Below are 14,938 nucleotides of genomic sequence, written 5' to 3' on the forward strand. Positions count from 1 at the left end.
GGATGTCGGTAGGTGGTTAGTGTATTGCAGTAAAGATAATTGATATTATATTTGATAAGGAATTTACATTTTCCTCATTAAAGCCATAAATGCTACGCTTTTATTTTGAAGGCAACTAAGCTCTCTTCCGGACAAGGGGCGGTAACAACAACATTAGCTACTGTACTGTCAAAGTGCTGCTGCTGCTCGTTAACTGTACATCTCCTTTGAAAAAGAAACCAACAAAAACAGGTACTAATAAAGCATATCAGGTAGTATACGAGAAAACATCATTGATTATACAGGTTTTTAGTATTTAAAGTGTAACGTTAGCTAGCTCCGCAAGGTAGCTAGCATGATCTTTTAGCGTTAAGTTACAGTAACCAAATGACAACACAACAACTGCAGGGTGTGATGATAACGTAAGCTTCGTGCATTTAGCTCGATTTATGTGAGTACCTAAGCCTTCATCCCTTTTACAAAGTAGTGGCGGATGTAGCAATGTTAGCTAACAGTTACTGTAAATTAACCAATGCTTTATGATCATATTTATCAGTGTTTTTTTTGTTCAGTCTCCAACTGTGACTTACTACTACAGTGCAAGTTATAGCACATTTGTCTCATTGCTTTCCAGGTGTGGAGATGATGGAGGAGAATGAGGAGCAGTCAGACGCCCCGCAGCCAGACCTCAGTTTGAGGGAGGAAAACGGCGAGGAAGAGAGCTTCAGGTGAGACGCTACCCTGCGAAAACATCCGTGTTAGTCATAAGTCCATTCATCCTGCAAGCCTCTTTAACCTATACAACATAGAAGCTCGTATTGAGGGTGCACAAGACAAACGCTATGGATTTACAACCCGGGTGTCAAGCAGGATATCAGACGAGTTGCCAATAAGCAGCTGATTTCTGAATGGACTTTGGTCTGAGATATTTGACTTTAGACTCTTCAGACACATCAGGAAATGCGCAACAGTAATGAGTGAAGCTAGTGGATAAATACTTGGTGCAATCATCCATTGCACAGTTGTACTGTCACAGCCATAAAATGTTTAAGCCTGATTACCTCAAAAGTGACAGCATTTGGGAAGAAACTGCTGTTATTTAAGTATTAAATGGTTTGAAGTGTCTGTAAAAGGAAATAGTGTTTATGTGGTAGTTAATTAACTCATGTAACCTTTCTGCAATGCCAGTGCTAGATTGTATCTTTTTACTTGGTCCGTTTTGATTGCAGAACCACATCAGACTTTTAAGGTGAATATTGGGAGGACTGCGAGTGGTCAATGGGCAAACTTTTTTAATTTGACACACTACACATGATTTATCACAATTTAAAACAAGGATTTTGTTACGAAGAACGTTTGGAAGTGATGCATATATTTTTTTTTAAAAAAGGGAAGTGTGGTATTATGATTAGTGTGTGAATTAGGGATGCACCGATTGAGAAAATCAGGGCGGTTACGGATGTTTAAAACAACAGTTTTGCCAATGGCCGATGCCGATACCGATGTTTTTTTCAATAAGAGTCATTTCTGTAATTATTAATGCCCTCGTCTGGACAAGATAAAATAAGATAAACCTTTATTGATGGGGCCAAAATTAACTTTAATTATAAAAAAATAGATTCATTCAGCCTTCATCACACTCTTTGAGAAAGCATGCACTGAATCTTTAATATTCCCAATACATCTTTTTTTTAAAAACTTCTTTCACATAAAAAATAAACTTTTTTCAAACAATAACTGCCTGAGACGCCTCTTCAGCCTGTTTTAGAATCACCTGGTCCTTGGGTGGGCAAGACACTGAACCCCAAATTGCTCCCGGGTATGAATGTGATATCTGATTGACAGTTGGGCAGTAGCAGCCTCTGCCATCAGCGTGTGAATGGGTGAATGTGATATGAGTGGTCGCAAAGACTAGAAAAGCGCTATATAAGTACAGTCCATGTACCATTTACAGGGCTGACACATAGACAACCTAGACCAAGCATGTCTTTGGACTGTGGGAGGAGGGAACCCACGCATGCACGAGGAGAACATGCAAACTCTGCACAGAAAAGCTCACCTTGCCTGAACTGGTGACCTTCTAGCTGTGAGGCTAAATACTTTTATGTTACAATTAAATTTACTGCACAGTTAAAGCAGTCAAATAATAAAAACTTCAGCTACTGCCATCAGCGCATGCCACCTTATTTGCCGATGTCTGTCAACACGTCCGATAACGGCCAATTCCGATGCTTCGGTGCATCTCTATGACGGGGTGTGATGGCATGTGGACTGGACCCCAATTTGTGCTTGGAAACAAATGTATGTATTAAACAAAGTTTCCACCAGTGTATTTCAAACCCTGTGGTCTTTAAACATGTATTTTTAAGATGTTTGTTACACTCGTTAGAGAGCAGCTCAGGTAGAAAAATAAACATAATGGTCAGAGAGGCCGGCAGCGCCTGTTGGTTGAAGCAGGTCTGAGTTTAGTGTCCTTCTCCCTCATTGTGCGTCGAGTAAAATCAACACTTTCAACTATCACAAGCCTGCGGCCCCCTTCATGTAGGACTCTGTTCATAGTTGCCAGCCTCGGTTTACAAATACTTGCCACCGGGCAACAACAACTTTTCAAGAGAGTATGCAAAAGAGTGATTTTTGAAACTCACAGACACTTTGTCGTGTGTTTGTCTTAGACAGTTTGACGAGGATCACATTGAACAAGTGTGGCTGTAAAGTCAGCCAGAAGGACAGGCTTCACAATGTTCACATTATTCTTTCCTCCATTTCCATTCACTTCCTATGTATCGCTTTTGTAAGTGACATGTAAGTTTAAAGTTGCCAAAATATTTCTGTTTATTTTAATGAACGGTCTGGCTTTGATAGCTGACGAACGCTTCATGTCAGCCTCAGTTATGTGCTCTGAACCCAGTGCTGCGTTTTCCAGTCTACAAATCTGTCCTAATGCGGATTTCATGAAAAAAAACAATGTTGTGCCACCCTGCCAGAGGAAAGCGCAGCCTGGTGTGTGAATGGAAACGTTCTTATGTTGATGTGTCGCAAGTTGGTTTCGCAATTTTTTAATAGGCCTATTGTTGAGGAATTTCACAGATGAGATTATACGTAGTTTTAAGCACACAAAGAAGACTTGTGGACAAAGTTCCTAATCGATGTGCCCGGCTCTGGAGCACCAAAAGCCTCACGCAGGCACTTTCCTCGCTTCACTCGGGTTTGATTCAAAAACCTAAACTACAGACTGACGCTGGTTTGATTCACTCTTGTCTTCCTACCGGCCTTTGAGAAGACGGCTAACCCTGCTGCGTTTAACACTTTGAGCAAGGATGGAAGAAATCTGTCAGCTTTTTGGAACCATGGGGCGCGAGCGCTCTGACACCCACTCCACACAGTCGACGGGCACCAAACTTGCTCTTCGCCATCGCCTCAACCAGCTGATGACGTGCGTGGATGACATAGACCCCAAACATGAGCTGCACGGGAAAATGGTCCAGACGCTGGATAACGCCTTCCTCATCTGCGGGAAGAGAGCCAACAGGCCGAAGAAGGACAAATTCAGGTGCAGAGGAAATGTTGAGGTTAACCACCTCCACTGATTTCTTTTCTCGTAGAAAATTGTCCTCAAACATCTGTCGTACATTTTTCTGTTGCAGCTGATCATAGAAAATTCGATATCTTGGATGTTGTGAGTTTGGGTGAACTTATGACTGCTTTCTTTATGTGTTAACCGCACGAGCCTGACCTGCTCGTAGTAGCAGCACAGTGCTTTTACTGTAACAGCTTTTACACTCGGATCATGTGCTCTTCTTTGATTTATGTCCCTCTGAATGAACCTCTTTGATTGTAAACCTCAGTGCACAGCTCCGTGTTACTTTGTGGTGCGGTGCAGCTGAATGTAATCCTGTATATTTTCAGCGTAGACTCACCAACATGTGATTTTTGGTTCCTGTGCGATACAGATATTAGAAAGAAGTGAGAAACTGAAAGGAGACTTCTTCGATGAGGATTGTGCACCAGTTTCGCACTGATATGACTTTACATTGGTAATCAGAAGTCTTTAACTTAAAGAATATTTAGCATTGTTATTTAACATTGATGCTTTTGCTACATGTGCTGCAAATAGTGCTGAGAGTGTTGTGAACTATGATGTTGGAGAATTGTATTTACTGCAAGATCCTTTAGAGGCTTGGCACTAACTGTCTCACTTATACCTCGTTCTGAATATGTGATTTAGTTTGGATACAAGTTCTGCACAAATGAGTGTATTGCCATCAGTGACTGTATATATAGATGGAGGCGTCTCCATCTGCTCTCATTGATGCCAGTAGCCCCCGTGACGGACGCTGACATCTTGTGATGGTGACGTCATTTGGAGCCAGAGTTGCGCATTAAAGATCGGCAGGTGGAGCCGCATTAGCCACTTCCGCGAACCAAAACACACACTTAAATTATTAACTTAAGGATACACGTCGGTGTATTTAACAGCAGATCAGCTTCTTGTGTTGGTCTGAGGTTAACGTTCACAGGTATGAAAGTTCAATAACAGTAGTGATTGTTTTGGTTACGTCTCCTCTCTCCGTTCCTCCTCCACTCTGCTAATCCAGAACAGATCGGCTGTAGGAGCCCGGTTTGTCAACAGAGCTGTCAATCATCCTTTCTACAGCCTCAAATAACTAATTAAAAATAAACTTGTCAGAAAAACGAACACAGCGACCTGTCATGTCGTCCATCTTTTCATACAGTCTATGATTTCCACCTTCAGGCTTCACATGGTGACGTGGAACGTGGCCACGGCTGATCCTCCAGATGACGTCACCTTGCTTCTCCACCTCAACTCCCCGAAGAGCCCAGACCTCTACGTCATCGGGTAGGTGGTGCAGGAACGTGAATTAATCAGTGCGGCCAGTAATTCGTTTATATAACTGGATGTGTTGCAAAGTGACTGACCACTAATATCGTGCCTGTGTGTGTGTGTGTGTGTGTGTGTGTGTGTGTGTGTGTGTGTGTGTGTGTTAGTTTGCAGGAGGTGTACTCGGGGCCAATGAGATTCATGTCGGACACATTATTCGAGGACCCATGGAGTCAGCTGTTCATGTCCATCTTGGCACCACGGAATTACGTGAAGGTACATTTCTTCTCTTACAAATGCACACTTGTTAGGAACAACAGGTGGTTTCACATGTCAACAAAAACAAAATGATCCTTCAAATGTTTTTGTCTTTCAAGTAACGAAGAGTCATTATGATGTGTTGCTGTCTTTCCTCTCAGGTGTCGTCCATCAGGATGCAGGGTCTGCTGCTGCTCTTCTTCTCCAAACTGGAGCACGTCCCCTTCATCAGAGACATCCACGCCACATACACACGCACGGGCATTTTCGGCTACTGGGTGAGAAGAATTACACACGTACAAATCTTCCTCTTGCTGTGTTTGACAGTTATAATCAATTTTCACTTTAACTTGGGTTATTAAGGTAATGAACCACCATTGTTTCCCTGAGCTTTGGTTTAGAGAAACTCACGCTTTCCTCAGACACGGGGCAAAAGTAAACACGACGGCATGCGTAAATAAATATCTCTTCTTTGTACTTCTCCTTGTACACAGCCAGCTCAAGGCAGATTATACGTCTGTTACGTCTCGTCTTTTAAAACGCACAGAGGCGATATGTTGGGGCGAAGTCGTTCCCCTTCGGAGACGGCATCGGAGTTAGTAACAGAGGCGTAACAGCGTCAGTGAAAATGAAAAAGGCGGCATGATGGCAGAGGTTCTGCAGTGTAGAAAAGGCTTTTGTCTAAAATCTGTGGCAACCAGAAGCAGCAGCGAGACTAATTTAATCGAGCAATTCAAACAAAGGCGCGCAAGGCAGCGGCAGCCTGTAAAACACTCGCTCTAAAGCAGCAGACACAAGCATCACTGGATGTTTCGAGTTTGGGTAGATTTAGTCCATATTGCTCAGCTCACTTGAAAGTGCTTATACATTGATGAATTATACTTATAAATTGTACAACCCTGATTGATTTGCCTCTCACACAGCTTTCTGTGCCCGATGAGACAGAGCGTGTTTTAGCAGCTGGGCTTTCTTGTAGTTTTCATTGAGAGGGACGGTTTTTTTTGCGCTTCAGAGCGCCTCGTGTTTTTGAGGAAACTCTCTGAGCGCCTCGAGTTAAAAAAAAATTCAACTCAAAGCATCGTCGTCATTGGCGATTTACTCATTATCTAATCGGATGAATGTTGGGGCCTGCCCTCTGTCAGTTTACAATATAAGGGTTAGGTAAATAAGTAAATAGATTCATTGAGTACTTCAACAGAACACATGCTTCTTCTGTCTCTTATCTCCTGTCAGGGTAACAAAGGTGGCGTGTCGGTCCGCCTGTCTTTCTACGGCCACACGCTCTGCTTCCTCAACTGTCACCTGGCTGCTCACATGAAGTACGCCACCGAGCGAGTGGATGAGTTCGAGTACATCATGGGCACGCAGACCTTTGAGTGTAAAAAGGCTCAGAGAATCGTTGACCACAGGTGAGTGCATGCACAGACTACAAACTGTTCTGTATGCTCTTTTCCAGCTTAACTTAAAATCTGCTCACATTATTGTCTTTATCGTCTCTCTCTCTCTCTGTTTTTCAGGCTGGTGTTTTGGTTCGGAGATCTCAACTTCCGGATTCAGGACCACGGCATGCACTTTGTTCGCACCTGCATCAACAATCAGAACTACAACCTCCTGTGGAGCAAAGACCAGGTTTGACACGTGCATCTGTAGGACAGCAAAAGAAAAGTGAATCATCCATTAGTATTTCATCGCTCGAGTTTGACTGCGGGATCATTTGTGTTTATAATCAGATAAACACCACCTGCTTATATTCAACCTTCCAGATATGTCAGAAAGCCAAAGCGAATCTGTCGTGTGTGGGTTCATAGCGTAACTAGATGCACACACAGATCGGTTAGTTCCACCGCTTTCTCCAGAGATTGTCTTGGTTAATGTTCCTGCTGCTTCCAGCTGCTCGAGGTCGACCAGTTGGCAGTTTCACTGTATCCCGCTAATCACACGTCTGCTGCATTCCGGCTAACTACAGCAGTAATGATGTAGTGGTTATAAAATGGTGAAAGGATGCTTAAATAACTACATCATGATGCAGGGTTTTAAAAAGTCTGAATCGTTCTGTGTGAGGTCCGTCCCCAAAGCGGTAAACTTTTTGGATTACGTTTGGATCGACCATTTCTTTACTTTTGTGACACAGCGTTATATAAGCTTCTTCTTCTAAAATCAAACACTAAATTGTATGAACAAGTGAAACAACAACTGATTTTCACATTGCAGATAAAGATATCAACAGCCAAAATGTCCAGTGGAAAAACATGCAGAATAAATAAATAATGAAAAAATTAGTAATTAGGCATTTTGTTAAAGACGTGTTGCTGAGAGAACTTAAATATAAATGTATGCAGCCTTTGCCTCCACTTTTAAAACATCAAGAGATGGACACGCGGAGACGGACAAGAGCACAGTGCGACCCATCATTTGCATCTCGGTACTCGGTGAGATGCAGCGCTGCGTGGCTATGGCAGTTTGAAATTCCACACAGGCTGTCAAACTTTAATTCGGGATTTCGAGGTAAAGATTCTGTCGGTCTGGCAAAGATTGCCAGCAGAATTCCCGTGTCGAGTGTGGCTGCAGAGCGAGGATTCTCGCTCCAGAACTGGATAAAAAACAGCCTCGAGAAGCCGCCTCACTTTTTTTCTTTTTTTTAAGACCTATTGGCTTTTTCATGTCACCGTTAATGAAATGCAAAGACACATTAAGGATGATGTCTAATGAATTAATTCATATCGAATGTATTAATTGGGCATATATGGCTGTGCTACGGAGCCCCTGAAGTTTTTTTGTTTTTTTTTAACTTTTGGGACTTCGGGGGCTCCGTAGTATGCAAAGTATATGTTGGATTGTTTTTCTATATGCTCGGAATACTGGAGTATACAAAACAAATTCTAGCGTAAAACTCTGGTCTGAACACTTTACAGAACAGTTCAGCTGTTTACATCATAATTTGTTCCTGGGTCCAATCGCAGCGCAGGAATGTTTGATGCCTGAGTAACCAGATTATTCTAAGTCACAAGTCTTTACTGTGTTAGTTTTATTCTGAGGACGGGCTTGATATGTGTGTTTTCATTTTCAGTTGACCATGTTGAAGAACAAAGAGGAGATGCTCCAGGAGTTTGAGGAAGGACCTCTCGACTTTCAGCCCACATACAAGTTTGACCTGAAGTCTGATACTTACGACAGCAGGTAACGTAAAAGAAAACATCGTCATAATTAATACCAATCAATCATAATGTTTTAAATCAGTTCTTATCTCTAAAATGTGCCTCTAAAAGATCTTGTTGTATATATCTATGCCTCCTCTAACTTCACAGGCTCTACAGGACATGGTTTGGCTTTAAGTAAGAGTTCAAAACTCATTTATGTCCACATCTCCACTAATACATCATGTCACCCCTTTTTAATCCACTATTTAGTTTGTGCATAAAAAGCTACTTTTACCACAACGCTAAAAGTAGTCTCCCCTTTTTTATGCATTAAAGTAACTCGACGTTTTAACCACTGTTAAGGGCTTAATGAAGTTTGCATTAGTTACATAATGCAAATGAAACACGCAGGTATTATTAACGGTCTTTTCAAGACAAACGTCAGATTGTCTGTGAATAGAAAAGACTGAAACACTTGTTTATGTAACTGAATGATGTCTGAGCTCACAGCTCGACTGCTTTGGGAGCCAAACTGTTGCTGTTAAAGACTCTCCATGGAGCAGTGTTCACGGGCCATATGTTGCTGCTTCAGATGGTTTTATGCTTTTCTCCTGATAGACAGGTGGTGGAGGTAACGCAGCAAAAATACAGAAATAGACTAATAGGGGACTTTATTGAGCAAGCACTTCTGTAAGGAACATATTTTAAATTATTAATTTGTGAATTATTATTATTATTCCAATACTTTAAAGCTTACCTTATTTATTTATTATTTTAGGATCTAATAGGTATAAAAGTGTAGATGTCTTCAGCCTGCAGCCCTCGCATGCATGCAATGTTATACTGGGGGGCAAATTCATGTTATCAATTTACACCAACTAAAAGTGCATGTTTTTGTCACTGACAGACCGAGATTATTATTTAAGTTTGAAACAGTGTTACAGAAAAGATCCTGACAGTCCTGTTAAAGAGTAAGATGCTTTTCATTGCTCACCAGGCTCTATTGACAAAACCAGTAATTTTACTCTGCAGAAAAGAGGAGTTGTTTGTGTCCCGCTAACTCGCTAATTTGTTTGTGTTGTTTCAGAAGAATATTTAGTTGGATTCTAACTTTTTAAAACACTTAAGGTGGCGTACACACTACAAGATAATCAAGCCAATTTTAGGCCTGATACCCTTCAGACAGAAGTAATGAAAGGCCTCATTTTTAGGCAGATGTTCCTGTTGTGTGAAGGATTTTATGTCCCCCGATCTGCTCGGAAGAATATAATTGTCACTCTGATTTCAAATGAAAAATATTAAACATGTTCAATATTTACGATCTGAGCCGAGCACGCTCTCTGTGGATCGTCACGTGGAACCAAACGATAGCCAAACGATGGGAAGCAAGCTGAGTTAAGACAGAAGCACAACAACCGCAGCCATGGCAACAAAAGCAAACATGAAGCATAAAGTAACATGTACAGCCCATGCTCACAGCGTCTCCACCACTTCATCCACAGTTTGTTCTTTTTTCTTCCTGAATTTTTAGTAAAAAGTCAAAAAACTATCAATTCTTCCTGCCCGTTGTCCGCCAAGTGTCATTTGGCCACGTGAGATTTTGTGAGATTTTGTGAGATTCAGTGAGATTTCCAGCTGTGAGAGTCGGACTCTGGTTGTTGGTGAATGAATCTGTTAGTGTGTGGTGGGCTGTTTTGGTCATATCGTTGCTCTCCACACACGACAGGAGCAAAACTGTGTGGGCGCTCTCACATTTTACTCGTCTTTAAGACTTCTTAAATCTTTTAGTGTGGCCGACCTTAAATCACACATTAACAAAAGCAAACAAACCTCCACTTACCTTTAAATAAACAAATATCAATTTTAACCTGCATTTAACCCACAGTGTGTAATACCATCCTTCTGCTTCAGGCCAATGTGTGTGTCTCACTCGGTCCCAAAACAGCTGCTGCATAACAGCTAACATGCATGGCAATAAATAGATGTTCTTCTAATACAGGCACCATGGCCTTTGTAAATGAAATATGAGTGTGTTAGAGCCATGGTTCTCAACTGGTGGGTCGGGACCCAAAAATGGGTTGCGGATGCGTGCTTAAAAAAAACAAGTTGTGGCTGCGCTTTTATTTTGAAGGACATGGGTTTACTATGGTGTGCGTGCAGTAGAAGTTTAGTTTATTCACACTCCATGTCTCCACTGATTCTACAACCCCAGCTGCAGTTACATCGACAGTCTTGAAACTTGATTTATGTTGCACTTTTTTTTGTTTATTTCTGTTGGAAAAAAGCTGCTAATGGAATGAATTGTAGAGGGAATACTTTCCTTGCACTGTTACCTGCTCGTCAGGTAGCCGTCTCAGGTCCAAACTGCACCACGTTTTATTAAATAAATTTGAGTGGTTGAAATTTTGGTCACGACTTGTCGTTAAGGAGGTGGTGGTGGGTCCTGAGGCGAGACCAGTTGAGAACCACTGTGTTAGATTATAACTTGATATCACACTCATGAAGCTCACTAAAGCTACTGAATATGCTTTAGTTCATTAATTATAAGTATTTTATGAGTCACCGCTGTGTGAAAAAGTGCCCCGCAGTCACAGCAGCTTTCTCGTAGATACTGTTTTTATTTTAATATAATTTGACTTACATCTTTAGTTCTTCACCTACTTTCGCACACGTGCTGCATAACTTGCTTGATTCTTGCTGTAAAGAATTGTCTCCTAATCAAATGTCCCCGTCTCTGATCTCTGTCCATCCTCCATCTTTAACCGCCTCTCCAGCGGTAAGAAGCGTAAACCTGCCTGGACTGACAGGATTCTGTGGCGGCTCCGACCCGCGGCCCCGCCTCCGGAGGAACAAGATGAAAGCGCTGACCGACTGGATGCGAGGGAGCTCAGGCAGCTGGAAGAGGATATGGAGTACCCTCTGAAAGTCAGTCAGGAGTTGTACACCAGCCAGATGGAGTACAGCATCAGTGACCACAAGCCCGTCATCGGCGTCTTCACACTGGTGGTGAGAAAGCGGCCGAATACTGTCTGTGCTATCCCTTCAGACTGAGCTCTCTCACTGGTCCTTTGATTACAGATAATAGATTTTCAAATCAAAAGCCATCTTCATTTATAATGTGAACTTTATTTCTCTGTCCGTCCAGCTGAGGAAGATTCACACGACCCCTCTGGTGCGTCTGCAGCCGGAGGGCGACTGGAGCGCAGACATCGACTCCATGGTTCTCTACAGCCCTCTGCAGCCGTTCCCCTCCAGCACGTGGGACTGGATCGGACTCTACAAGGTTTGCAGAACGACAACTGTTTAACACCTGCAATTGAATTATGACATTACGGTATGACAATGTTTGTGTGTATGAATTTCAGGTTGGATTCACCAGCGTGTCGGACTACATCACCTACACGTGGGTCAAAGACGACGAGGTGGCCTTCAATGAGGAAGTCATACAGGTATTAAATTGTGAACCAATGACTTCGTAATATAGTTTCATCTTCTCAATACGACGTTACAGATGAATGAACCTCTGAACTGAAGGCTTTTGATTTGGTGCAACGCTTATACAACTTATAGAACTCAAGCAATCATTGCAGATGATGTGAAGTCACCCTTCATGGTGGTCAGCAAAGGAGTGCCCCAGGGATCTATTCTGGGGCCGCTTCTGATTACTGTTTATACTATGCAATACTGTATTTCTCTGTGCCCTCAGACAGAGAAGATCTTTGTCACTTAACTTTTAACTCCGTCCCACGAGCTGAACTGATGCTGAACCCAAGAAAGAAACCACATACAGGATATTCTCATGACAGAATAATTAACCCATTGATGCTACGTTGCCTACGTTAAACAATGTTGACATTGAATGTGTCCAACAGTTTGGTATCTGACTTGATCACAATCTCTTGTTTAGTTAACACATTTCAAATTAAACAGTCAAACTGAATCTCAACTTGTTTTTTTATAGGAATAGATCCTTCCTAACTGTGCGTAATAGAAAACAAGAGTAGGTCAAAACCTCGTATGTGTCTGACCGCATCAGGTCAAAGTGCGCTTTTGTGGGCAATGAGTTACAAGGACTGTCCTAATGAGGCCGATGACAAGGTGTTTGAAAGCAGGTGCGCGCTGCGGACGTTGGTAAAGAGAGCGGAGGAGCAGCCCCGCCTACTCCCCGAACAAAGTATCCAGAGCTGTATAGACAGAGAGTCGCGTCAGTGGAGGTGCACTATGCTCCATGATCTGCCATTGTGATGTCGCAACTCTCTCTCTCTACGGCTGTGAAAGAACCGTCACTCACTCAGTCAGTCAGTCAGTCAGTCAGTCACAGACAGACCTGTGTGAAGGGCTGACCCCGGCGGTCAGTCAAAAAAGATGGCTATGGAACTGCTAGTCTTGGAAACGGAGTCACACTCTACACTGATTAAACATCCTCTGTTATGAAGCTGCTGGACGCCATATATCATAGCGCTCCGTGCGTTATCTTGGATGACTCACTCTGTTGGCTGCTGATGTTGGGTTAATAGAGGAAGCAACATTGTATTTTGTTTATTTATTGAGCACTAATTTACGATGGCATATTGTAAAACATTTTTAAAAATGGAGCCGGAGGAGAAGAGTAATATTCCAAGAAAAAACTGGAAAATTCAGAGATTAAAGTCAGAAATGTGCCAGAAAAAAATGGCAAATTTGTGAGATTATAAAGTCAGAAATTCACAAGAAACAAAAACTATGAAAATAGTGTTTTTGGGACCTTTTTGAGCCACGACCCCCCGAAAAAGTAGGTTCGGTTTCCTGGCACTGAACCCCAACTGGCACTGCTGCTTACACAGGCGCACATGTGTCAGAGCTCGCCGCATGTTTAATCTATTTTCTCTGCGCACAAGAAGCAGACTTCATAGCGGAGAAAGATTGAGCGACCCTCTGCTGCAAAAACACACTTTTCTACGCTCCCTGTTTGCCCCAGGGGTTACCATCACACATGAAAGTTACTCTTCGCACTGATAACGGCTACTGAAAGTAAACAAACCTGGTATTTTTTAAAGAGCTCGTGTCTGAACTGCTAAAGAAAACAAGCATTTATATGAGTGTATGTATAATTGTCTTTAACTGTGTTAATCTGTTCTTTAATTGTTGGAGGGGATCCCAAAGAGGAATCTTACTTTCACTGTGTCCTCACTGTTAAAATAAAGAGTTAATAACAATGAAATAAATGTGTCTCTGTTTTGCAGGTATACGTCGGTAAAGAGGAGATCCCTGTGGAGGGAGGAGAGTGTGTGCTGTGCTACTACTGTAGTACTCTGCAGAGCATCGTTGGAATCAGTGAACCATTCAAGGTGAGTAAAAACCAAATACGCACATGTTGTTTTTATTCCTTCTTTATCCTTTTTGGCATCTTGAAACTGATTAAATATGTTTTAAGAAAGTAGAGTGGAAGTCTGGATCTGCTCTCTCTTCTCAGGTCCACGAGTCGAAGGTCGCCATCGAGGAAGGCTTGTTGCCCGAGAGGATCAACGGACTCGACAAAGCCGTCGGGAGTGAAGACGCTTGGAACTGATCCGTCAGGAGTCATGGGGTGTGGTAGGATGTAGAGATGAATCTGGACTTTTTGAACCACAACAAGGCTTTTTAATTACTGTGTTTCCCACTGAAGGTGCAGATGAGGAAGTGCTGCCCTCATGCGCTGTTATACATCCTCTCTTACCTCTCTAATGCTGCCAGTGTGGCTGTGAGCTTCTCACATCTGTGGTCAGTACGCGATTTGACAACAACTTACAGCCGAAACTTTGAGCTATCCTCACTCCAATTTAAATTGAATATACTGGATGATAAGTGTTTGATTACTGAGGTACAGGAGGTAACAGATAGAAGGTGAAGTAAGTGGGCCTGCTGCTTCGTGTGACAAGTCGTAGGAAGGAAGCTCTCACTTTAGGGCTGTGTTTAAAGGTAAATGTATTCGTATAATCTCCGTGTTTTAATGCTCAAGTTGCTCTCACAGCTGCTTTTGCATGAAAGACGACGCTGGAAAGTTTGTTTGTTTTGAAGGGTGGAAACACTTAAACTTAACCCGACTGCTGTAACGACGAAAAGGGAACTAACAAGGCTCATTGGCCCTTCCTTGTTTACATGACGCTTAAAGAATTCTGCAGTAAAACAAAAATAAATCAATGTTCACTTCTGACAGAGAAAATTTAAAGAGAAGTCTGTGGATATATATATGATATGATATGATATATATAATTAGCATAAATGATGCTGGAAAAGGAGCTTAAACAGAAAATTACTTCTTTTTATTTAGCTATGTTTTCTGTACTGTCATTTCAGTCTTACTTAAAGCTTTAAAGTAATAAAGTGCTCCTTCTCTAGGGGATGATGAGAGCTTAAAGAGTCCGTCAACGCATTTCACCTTGAAGTTTAAGATGGAAGGACCACTGAACATACAAAGTCACAGGAATATTACTGCACTCACCACCAGAGATCTGCGAGTGCTGTAGTGACCGGCATCAAGTGATGGGAAATAAAGGGTTAGCGCTGTCGCCTCACAGCTAGAAGGTTCCTAGTTCGAATACCGGTTCGAACGTAGAAGTCCTTTCTGTGTGGAGTTTGCATGTTCTCCCCTGTGCATGCGTGAGTTCCCTCCAGGTACTCCGGCTTCCTCCCACAGTCCAAAGACATGCTCGTCAGGTTAATTGGTGAGTCCAAATTGTTGTCTGTATGTGTCCGGTCCAGGTAT

At 42.3% G+C, this 14,938-nt stretch overlaps 1 protein-coding gene across 2 annotated transcripts; it reads left to right on the plus strand.

The window, feature by feature from the left end:
• The first annotated feature begins 4,732 nt into the window (after positions 1-4,732).
• LOC138604648 (inositol polyphosphate 5-phosphatase K-like) lies at positions 4,733-14,714 on the plus strand. 2 transcript variants are annotated; one of them, XM_069676604.1, is made up of 12 exons: positions 4,733-4,837; positions 4,987-5,095; positions 5,239-5,355; positions 6,311-6,486; positions 6,595-6,706; positions 8,145-8,254; positions 8,383-8,409; positions 10,989-11,220; positions 11,360-11,497; positions 11,580-11,663; positions 13,437-13,541; positions 13,667-14,714. In XM_069676604.1, the coding sequence occupies exons 1-12, from the start codon at positions 4,740-4,742 to the stop codon at positions 13,760-13,762; spliced, it is 1,404 nt and encodes a 467-aa protein (XP_069532705.1). In that variant the 5' UTR covers positions 4,733-4,739; the 3' UTR covers positions 13,763-14,714. The 2 variants fall into 2 exon arrangements, with proteins under 2 accessions (XP_069532705.1, XP_069532706.1); XM_069676605.1 differs by lacking the exon at positions 8,383-8,409.
• Positions 14,715-14,938: the final 224 nt, after the last annotated feature.

Source organism: Semicossyphus pulcher, unplaced genomic scaffold (genome assembly GCF_022749685.1).
Source record: "Semicossyphus pulcher isolate SPU_LCO1_2020_fin unplaced genomic scaffold, fSemPul1.0.p SCAF_26, whole genome shotgun sequence".
Taxonomy (NCBI): Eukaryota; Metazoa; Chordata; class Actinopteri; order Labriformes; family Labridae; genus Semicossyphus; species Semicossyphus pulcher.

Bases quoted from the DNA above. Each gene is read 5' to 3' on its own strand.
- LOC138604648 (XM_069676604.1), top strand. From the start codon at position 4,740: ATGGTGACGTGGAACGTGGCCACGGCTGATCCTCCAGATGACGTCACC. The intron at 4,838-4,986 runs GTAGGTGGTGCA...TGTGTGTGTTAG, and splicing joins CCAGACCTCTACGTCATCGG to TTTGCAGGAGGTGTACTCGG. The intron at 5,356-6,310 runs GTGAGAAGAATT...ATCTCCTGTCAG, and splicing joins CGGGCATTTTCGGCTACTGG to GGTAACAAAGGTGGCGTGTC.